General features: G+C 50.7%; 1 protein-coding gene across 2 annotated transcripts in view; it reads left to right on the forward strand.

Moving 5' to 3' along the window:
* ADAMTS17 (ADAM metallopeptidase with thrombospondin type 1 motif 17) overlaps positions 1-2,764 on the forward strand; it is a 290,517-nt gene extending 287,753 nt beyond the window's left edge. For both annotated transcript variants that reach the window (XM_084773343.1, XM_084773344.1), the window contains one exon: positions 881-2,764. In XM_084773343.1, the coding sequence (XP_084629469.1) occupies positions 881-1,047 (167 nt within the window). In that variant the 3' untranslated portion in view covers positions 1,048-2,764. The remainder of the gene's footprint in view (positions 1-880) is intronic.
* The last annotated feature ends 7,209 nt before the right edge of the window (positions 2,765-9,973 follow it).

A 9,973-nucleotide genomic window follows, 5' to 3' on the forward strand; every position in this document is an offset into this window, starting at 1 on the left:
GGGATAAACTGAGGAAGCTCTAAACGCATTGATAAAAATACCTGACAAAAGAAAACTTAAGGAGGAGGTTATTTGGGCTGTGCTTTAAGCGTGCGGTCCACTATGGTGGGACAATCATGGGGGCCCGACTGTGAGGGGGGCGGTCATATTGTGTCCAGTCAGGAAGCAGAGAGAGATGAGTGCTGGGACTCAGCTTGCTTTCTCCTTTGTATTCACTTCAGGCTCCCAGGCGTGGGATGGTACAACCCACACCCAGGATGGGTCTTCCACTCAAATAACTGACCCTAGATAATTCCTGGTGGGCATGCCCTAGAGGCTTGCCTCCTAAGCCACCCAGGCTCCTGTTGGGTTAGCAGCATGCGCCACCACACTACTCGGAGCTCCTTACCTGCCAGGAAGGCTTCTCTAAGCAGCTTCTTTCTGAGGAGGGTGGGGGGCTGCTGAGCTCATAGAGGTGACCGCCCCATGTCGGTTGCTTGGTTTCCTTTCAGGGCGTTCTCTCTAGAGGACTTAAACCCTGAAAGAAATGGGAGCCACTTGTTTATCCTTCAGCAAGTCGCTGTTGTGGATCCTTTGCTGTCCACTGCTCGGGCGTCACCACCACGTCTGTCACAAACTAGTTCCTCCGATCTCAGGAGCAAGTCATCTGATATCTCTTACTCTGAAAAGGCAGAGAGAGTTTTTCTCAGTCAAGGGACTGGGTTGGCTGCAGAGGTGGATCTGTAGGAGAACAGCAGCTCCATATAGCCCTAGCTGTTCATGAGTTTTTTGCAAATCTAAGGTGTCACCGAAGGTAAGGGAAGTTCCTGGGCCACTTCTGTGTAGTAAGCCACGGCTTTAACCTCTGAGCATTCATGCATTCTTTCCGCTTTCCCCTCAGCTGCTCTGACGTACAAATGCACCCGGGACCAGTGGACGGTGTACTGCCGGGTCATCCGAGAGAAAAACCTCTGCCAGGATATGCGATGGTACCAGCGCTGCTGCCAGACCTGTAGGGACTTCTACGCAAATAAGATGCGCCAGCCACCCTCGCCACCAAGCTCATGACGTAGAGCGCGGTGCCTGCTCAGTGCTCTGTCTGACTCAAGGTCTGAGGCCTTACCCCACCCAAAAACACACCAGCCCTGCAGCCAGGACCCCCAAAGCACTCCTCTGCCCCCCACAATAAGGCTGCCTCAGGAGTCCAGTTGCATAGGGCTTAGAGAAGGGACTTGACGTTGCCATTTTAGTCCTTTGAACGTAATATATTGTTCGTAGCCACTGGATGGCTTTCTAAAGAGAAACTACATAAGAGTCACAAAATAATTTTAATTTCCAAGCTCCTATGTACCTCAGAGGAGGAACACCTCTTGCAGGTAACTATTGAGACCGGGGGAGGCGGGGGTGGGGGGGAAGAGGGACGAACATGTGGAGCTTCTGTCCTGGCTTTCTATCGACATCTGAGTTCCTCGGGCTGGTTGTGGCTTCGTGGAAATGAGATATAACTTACGTTAGGAGAGGCCCTATCCGGAAACTCTCGGCAGCGGCCTGGCCGCCCGTCCTCTGCTAATGGCTTCTCTGGAAGAGGGATGAGCTGCCTTCCTACAAACACAAGCATCAAGACTTGGCCTCTGCCTGTCTCAGAAACGTAGTCTCAGAATCCTGGGCCTTGCCTTAGAACTCTTGCCCCTGGAGTCTAAACCTGACTAGACCAACAGACATACCAGTGCCACATAGCTCCGCATACCACCTGTGTCGGAGAAGATTTCTGAAGAGCTGGATTTGGGGAGCCATCTGCTTTTCAGAGCTCAGCTATGTATCCCACGGGTAAACAGGATGCCTTTCTCCAAGGTGCTATGAAATAGGATATGCATGCATGGTGCATAGGGTTGCTTCCTGACATAAAGGTGCCCTCAGCTTCCTCAGGAGAGTGCCTGCTCCCACTCTGCCTCTGGCCAGGGCTCCATCAGGCTTTGCAATATATATATACATATATGCCGTATCTTGGCAACATAGCTTTCCATTGGCATCGGCCTTTCCTCTGCAGTCAGGATGACGTTCTGGACATCTGAGGACACACGTCACTCAGTCCTGGGTTCTGCAGCATAAGGCTTGACTTCAGTAGCTGGGCACAAGGAAAGTGTACCAGGACGTGTGGGGGAGCACCCCTGGATGAAGTGGCTACGTATCCATCAAGGCTTCCTCTAAAGCAGTGTCTCATGGTTGGTACCTTCATTGTCCTCAGCTGTTACCACTGACCCATCTGGATGTGGCAGGGGAACGGTGGAGAAGGTCATCTTTCCCATCCCCATGCCTTCACCCTCACCACAGAACTTTTCCATCTCCAGAAGGCCAGAGAAGGGACCAGACTGACCTCTCCGAGAGCAGACCAGCTGATAGACTCCCGGCTGCCCCAGAAAGCTGGCTTTGCTCCACATCTCGTAGATTTTCATGGGTGCTTATGTTTTGAATGGCCTTGAGAGGGCCACTTAGTCCCGGTGTCAAACGGAAGCTCTCGCTTGGGCCAGTTTCCATGGGATCATCTCCAAGTACTTGCTGATGTATTGGTGCTGTTTTCTACTTCAGTTTGGGTTTTGTACTCATTTGTCACTAGCCCATCACAGAGATGAGGGGAGGGTGGCAGGGAAGTCATTTGGTTCCACTTGAACTGAAAAGGAGTATCGAGAAAACTCCTTAGGTGCTCTGAGCGAATGTCAGTATGAAGTAACCCACTAACTGTCACCCCAGTGCTGTGCTAAACACTGCCCACCCCCACCCACCCCCAGCTCAGATCTGGCCACGAGCAGACTCCCCAAGCTGCTTCTAAAACCCACAAGTTCCAGCGCGCTCTTTGGAGGGAGAGGGAAAGGTGCTGTCCATTTCCCCTCAGCTTCTGTTCATTTACCCAAAGACATTCATGTTTTGGAGCCAGAGAGCGATGAGTGTGCCAGTGTAACCAGCTCAGGAAGCCACATAGTCTTCCTTGTGGGTCTACAGAGGCCTGCTCAGGCTGAGCAAGTGTGAGCAAGTCTCCAAAGGTGTGCACTGTCCCTTGTGCCTCTGAGGTCCCTACACACATACACACACACACACACACACACACACACACACACACACACACACACACACACCATCTGTCACCTCAAGGAGCCCCACACCATTATCGTGAAACTCCTCATACGTGCTCTTTCTGAGCAAATGCTGGCACCGTCACTTTGACCTCCACCGCGACACTTTTATCCTGCCTTGTACAGAGCCGTCAGAGCTCTGGGGCCACAGTGGTGATGTTTCTGTCACTCGAGTACTGTACCCTGTGGTTACAGAGCTATGTCACTAGACTCTCGCAATCTTATGGTGCTATTCATACTGGTGCAAGACAAACCACTCGCAGTTGATGTGGCTTGATAGATCCGAGCACAGAGAAAGAGCCTTGGTGGCTACCTCACCTTTGCTCTCTTCTCATCATAAAGTCAAATGTATATATTTCCCACTAGTTAACTTACACTCTGTACTGTATCTGTGGGTTCTGTTTTGTTTTACTTTTGGGTGCTGGTTATGAAAGAATAAAAAAAAATAGAGATGACAAACATTGGATGCCATTATACATGAAAATTTCATCATTTCATTGGAAAGCAAGTTGAACATGTGTAATAAAATGTTTTTTCCATAACAGTTTTAAACTCTCTGTCTGGAAAGTCTAAGATGAAAGCCAGTCCTCCGGGGCTGGTGGAGGGGGCGGTGTCCTTCCCTGCTGGGGCAGTAGCCTGGTGCTCCTGAGACACTGTTGTGGGGAACTGTGGCCACAGTCTAAAGCCACTGGTAGATGCAATGCTGGTAGAGGAATGTTAATAAACTCTTCAAGCCTTGACCTCCTCTCTGCCTGGGGATGCCAAGGTCTGGCAGTACCAGTGAGGGACAGCCACCTCACTAGAGTGAATGGCAGTTCTCTAGGCTTCCCTAGAGCATAGATCCTGGCCGTGCCATACATGCCACCCTCCCTCCACCCCCACACTCTACCAGCCCCACCAGCAAGCAGGAGAGCAGGGACATAGCATGTGCATTGAATCTTCACAACTGGGGTGGCCACGTGGAGCCCATCTGGACCTGCTTAGAGCAAGGATGTCCCAGCTGCAGTGAGGAGGATATTCCATCTCAATAGGGAGACACCGCCCCCACGCCCCCCCCATTAAGGTTGGAAAAGCATCCAAACACTGCACCAAATAAAGACAATGTATTTACCAGGAAACTGTCAAAGCCCCCCCCACCCCCGTTGTCCCATCTACCAATCCAATTTTTCATTCCTATTATACATGCCTGAGGCAGACAACTTTATAATGAGAGGTTTATTTTGGCCCTCGGGGTTCAAAGGCTCCAAGATGAAGAGGCAACATCTAATCATGGCTCTCCTGCTGGCAACATCCCAAGGCAGCACAGAGCATCACCTGGGGAGACACAAAGTGAGCTTATGCGTTTCCTCTGGCCTTGCTCTCTCTTCTTATGAAGCTGCCAGGATACAGTGATGGTGGCTCTGCCCTGTCTAATCCTGATCTCCTCCCAAAGACCCTAACACCAGAACACCACAGTCAGAAGAGAGTCCTTCACTGTCCATTACTCATTTTGACCTGTTGTTTAGTTACTTCTGCATGCACTCAGGGAGCAACCACTTTAACGACCAGCTCCAGAAAGCCTGTAGTTAGCATTCACAGCTGGGACCGTGCCTCACGGGCACCAAGTAGTTGGGAAAACTCACGGGCACCAAGTACTTGGGAAAACTTTCTTTCCTCACAGCCTTCTAGTGGGAGAGGGAGGCAGAGATTTAAACAGATGATCTGTTAAATGAGATGGCCATGACTCCCCCATTGGTGAGTAATTACTACAGCAATCCAGGACACAGGAGAGCAGACCTCAGGCCACCCATCTTAGCAGTCGGTACCTTGGCTCTCTAAGCCACCACCCTGGCCTTGGACTCCTACAGTTTTGACCGAGAACTGGTCCCCAGTGAATGGCTCTGCCAGGTCTAGGTTCTCTGTCAGAGCTCCATCAATATGGTTCAGACACAGAGAGAAATGGCCACCAACCATACACGTGGCCATCTCCATGAGAGCAAAACAGCTCCCACTCAGGAGGGGCAGGTAACAGCATCCAGGCATGCTCTCCCCAAGGCCAGTGGTCAGCTCTCCCACGCTGTCCATGAAAGAGCCAACTGCAGGGAGCCTCTGCAGAACCATACCAGCAAACAGCATCCAGGACGAGAAGGGAGCCAGAGCAGATGAGCAAGCAGCAGCAGGTAGACGGGAGGCTACAGTACCATGCACCCTCAGGAGCAGAAAGGAAGCCAGGCTGAGCTAGACACCAGTCGGAGCAGTAGAGCAGGGGGCCTGGGACAATTTGGGCTAGAGTACCACACCACACACTTGCTTCAGCTGTCAAGTGTGACTGTCAAAGCTAAATGTGAGGTCACAGGCTTCCGTATCCAGCGTGGATAGCTCAGAGGGAGAGCGCACACTTAGCATGTACAAGGTACTAAATTCTACCCTCAGCTCTGGAAATAATACAATAAACTGATATTCTTACTAGGCTAATTATCACAACTTACTCTGTTGCCTAGGGAGAGAAAAGCAGTTTCAGGGGCTTCCACCTGGCCTGCCCCACTATAATGGCTCTTTATGGTCCAGGGCCATCCATTCTAATCCTATAGCCACATTGGGTGGCTTCATGAACCCCTATGAACTAAAATGGTCCTGAACCAGGACTATTTACTATTTTATTTTTCAAGGAGAAACTATGGTGGCACACTGGGCCCTGGGTACAACCTGGATCCAGTGAGGAACAATAAATGTCTAGGACATTTCCTTCTACAGCGCAAATGGCTGGAGAGTCCTTCAGGGGGGAAGATTGGAACTGGCAGCTCGCGTAGCCTCCTTCCTGAGACCCAGCTTCGCCTTCGGTGCGTGGATCCCGAGCGCGGCATCCGGCTGAAGGTGAGAACTGGAGGACGAGTTAGGACTTCAGAGGGACCCGTTGCTCCTGCGCTCATCTGTCCCTGCTATTTAAACCGAGCCCTACCCTCGCCAGCTCCCCACCTATCTTGCCCTGATGGTGGCTCTGTTGACCTTCTCTAAGCTTGTCTATGGGTACCGACCTCCTCCCGCTGCTACTCTGACGTCACCGTTCGTTGTGATAACCACACCCCCCCCCCCCCCCGTGTCTGACTACTTAGAACCTCTGTATGAGCCCTAGAGAGGTGGTTCAGCAGTTAAGAGCAGTGACTCCTGTTCCAGTGGACCCTGGTTAGAATCCCAGCACTCACACCACAGCGCACAGCCGTCTGTAACCCCAGCGCCACATAAAACAATCCAAACAATAACATCCAGCCTCTGTTGTGGTGGGCGCCTACTCGTCTCATCTCTGCCAACTTCCCTAGTCATTATGCTAAAACTGCAGCCCGGCGGGGTATGGTGCGCACACCTTTAATCCAAGCACCTGTGAGGCAGAGGTGAGGTAGAGCTCTGAGTTCAAGGCCAGCCTGGTCTACATGGCAAGTGCCAAGACTGCCATGGTTTACAGAGAAAGATGGCCTCAAAAACAGAGACCCTGGCCCTCCAGTTGTAAGCAATTGACTCCTTATGCTGCCAAGGAGGCTGTCTGATGGCACACTTCACTTTCAGTCGGTGACAAATCAGCTGCAATGATTCTCTCGTCTCCTCACTGTAGCCCTAATACTTAGCAAGGGCCATAGTACCATTGTCCTTTCATCTCTGTTTCTACAAATCTTTCAAAAGTCTTGAGCTACTGTGCCACTGATGCCATAGAGGCTTCTGTGCCCCAGGGGAGCCCTTGTATCTAGATGACTGTCACTCTAAAATCCCACTTTAGGAGCTGCTTACCAGGATTACTCATGGCACCAGCTACCTCACTTTAGGGCAGTGGTTTTCAACCTGTGGGTCACAACCCCTTTGAGTAAAAAATACGCTTTCACAGGGGTCGCAATCAGACATCACGCATTCCTAACAGGAGCAAAGTCACAGCAATGACGAAGCTACCTAAATATTTTTATGGTTGGGAGTCACCACAACATGAGGAACCGTATTAAAAGGGCCTCTAGAACCAGTCTCCAAGATGGAGAGCCGTGGGTTGGGGGCGCAATAGAGGTCCCCACCAGAACGCCATGACAGGACGAGAGAACAGGATTGGCACGTAATGGCCTTGAGTGCCATATGCCAACAGAGGCCACTGCTTTTTGCCTTCAGATGTTTCCATCTAGTCTGCTTCTCTTTGGCTGTGCCATCACCGGATGCAGAGTCCCAGGCTCTGTGCTGTGGCCCTGCTGTAGCTTCCTGTCTAAGCCACCTTAGAATGGATAACTTACGAACAGACAAAGATTGCTGCCCACAGTCTTGGTGAATGAGAAGGAAGGCCAAGCGAGGGTTTGAGCTCCCAGTGTCAGCTGACAGTCCTCTGCTTCACAGACAGTGGTTTCCTCCTTCTCGAGCTAGAAGGGTAAATCAAGTGCCCTTAGGCCTCTTAGATAAAGATTCATGGACACTGTTCCCACACGCCTCACCTTTGTGGCCGAATCACCTCCAGGAGGCTCCAGCCCTTAATCCCACTAAGGATTAATTTTCAATGCATGAAATTTGAAGGACTGCAAACATGAGTCCATAGTATTCCATGGCCCTCTGCGCCTTTAGCTCTGGTCCATTTAAGATATTCTCCAAATCACAGGCAGGGTGTAGTTGAAGAAAATAAAATGAAAGGAAAATCGTAAAGCAAAGCACAGAACGTCGCCCTGCCTAGCCTCCTTCACTAGCTTGCCCTACATGGCTCTTCTGCTGCCACCCTCCACTGTCTCCCTGCCCTTCCCACACACCAGACAGGCTCTGCTGTGCCCTGTGATCCCTCACTCTCTCCCCCTGCCTTTGAACCCTTGCAGGTGCTGACCCCACTGTTTGCAGCATTCCTACCTCCTACCCACCTCTGCCATTTTCCCCAGGGCTTATACACCTGCCTCTGACTTGAGGTAACTCAAGTGTCACCCTTCAGGTAGACATTTGCTAAGTTAATCCCTCTCATGTGGCTGCCCAAGGCTGGCTGCCCATCTCCCTATTAGCAAAGTAGGTTGCACCAGGGCAGTGTCCCTCTTCTGACACTGGGTCTCCAGTGTGCAGCACACAGATATATTAAATAAATACACTTGCCCTCTGCTAATTCCAATGTCTGTTGTTTACATTACTCGAAGATAAAGTAAAGAATGTGCCAGATGATGTTTGTACCCATGATACATGAGAATGCACTCTGGATTCAGTGGGGGAGGGCTGTTGTGGTCATTTTGGTAATTTCTCCCCGTCTCTCTCTCTCTCTCTCTCTCTCTCTCTCTCTCTCTCTCTTTCTTGGCTTACACTTCAAGTGATACAAATATTTGGACAACCAGCTTTAATTCAATGAAAAAAACATGTTTGCCATTTTTCAAATTCTCCCCCACGACAGCCTTTCCCCGCCCCCCCCCACCACCACCACCAAAGCAGATGGATGTTTCCAGATGGTTTCTGTGGCCATACATATTTTCTGTCTTCCCTGGCTTATCTATGGGTCAGGAGAACAAGAGTGGGACCCAGGGAGACAAAGAAGCCTTGTGGCTTGCTAAGGCTCTCGGCAAAGCTCACTGATACGCCACCTTCTCCTGCTTCAAAGATAAAAGCTAAGCATGTGGCTCTCACTACTGTCAGGACAAGCCGTGTAACTGGCCATGACCCTGTATGACATGGAGCCCACTGTGGGAGTCCCCAGAAGCAAGCTCACTCTCATACCCCTGGGCACTGTCATCTCATTCCCTGCCCCCAAGTCTTTCTCATGAAAATAGCACATTCTAGAGCCTGGGCACCTCCAACACCTCAAGGGAGGCATCCAGAGCATGACAAGGAATTTCCTTTGGGACAGACTATCAACTCAGGACTCAGGGATCCATCCTATCCAGGGGGGGAAGTAAAGGGCACAGTGACGCAGACCCCCATAAGGCAATGCAAGGCTCCTTTCCAGCAGAGCCACCAGGTGTCAGTCCAGCCCAGCAGCCTCTGCTGTGTACAGACAGCCCAGCACGTCACACAGACCTTCAGCCCACCTTCCACTGGCCTCAGGAAAGAAAGACAGGGTACCCAACTCAGCTTCCCACAAGTCCCTTCTCACCAGCCTCACCCCATTCTCTCTCCAGCCCTTGCTAGCCTTTTCATTCCCCGTCTCCCCATTTTCTCTCCCTTCTTCCCCTCCCTCTCCAGTTCATAGGATCACCCACCCCGACTCAGCTCCATTGCAGATGCAAACCCGTCCACCAAGGACCCACTCACAGGTCTCCAGGGGGTGGGGTTGCTCTAGGGCCTGTGTTCCTCTGTGCCTTTACAATGCCAAGAGCCCCTTTTTAAAAGGCGCCGTGCAGCTGCTCACCAAGGACCCTTGCAAGCCCACTGTTCTCAGAAGTTTTAGAAGGCTCCAGGCACTCGCTTCCAGCTTACTGCTGTGTGCGCCAACCACACGTTCAACCAAGGACGCATCTCCCACAATTGCCTTTCTTGCCACCGAGGTTGGTTTTAACACGTCAGCTGATAGTTATAAAAACAGCAATTCTGGAAGTCCTGCCCAAGGGTCGTTATGTATTAACACATCGTTAAAGTAGTATATCGCAAAGTCAACATATGATTGTAAGTGTTGACCTATCAAATACTGGCAGATTTTGAAAGCTCAGTGGAAACCAAATGCCATTTTGTTAGACGGGACTCAGGAAAAGGAAGGGCACGTGGATGTGGCGATGTTACAATGGCTTGGTTTGATGTGTTAATGGTCTTTGCTAATATTTTCTTTTGCAAAGCAAACAGATCATATACCAACATAAATTACATCATAAATTTATAACTGTGTCCTGTATATATGCCTCCACACACATATACACACATACAATAATACAAAGTACTACACGGTTGACATGGAATAATCTACTGTGACT

The sequence above is a fragment of the Acomys minous genome, assembly GCF_964271855.1.
Source record: "Acomys minous genome assembly, chromosome: 2".
NCBI lineage: Eukaryota > Metazoa > Chordata > Mammalia > Rodentia > Muridae > Acomys > Acomys minous.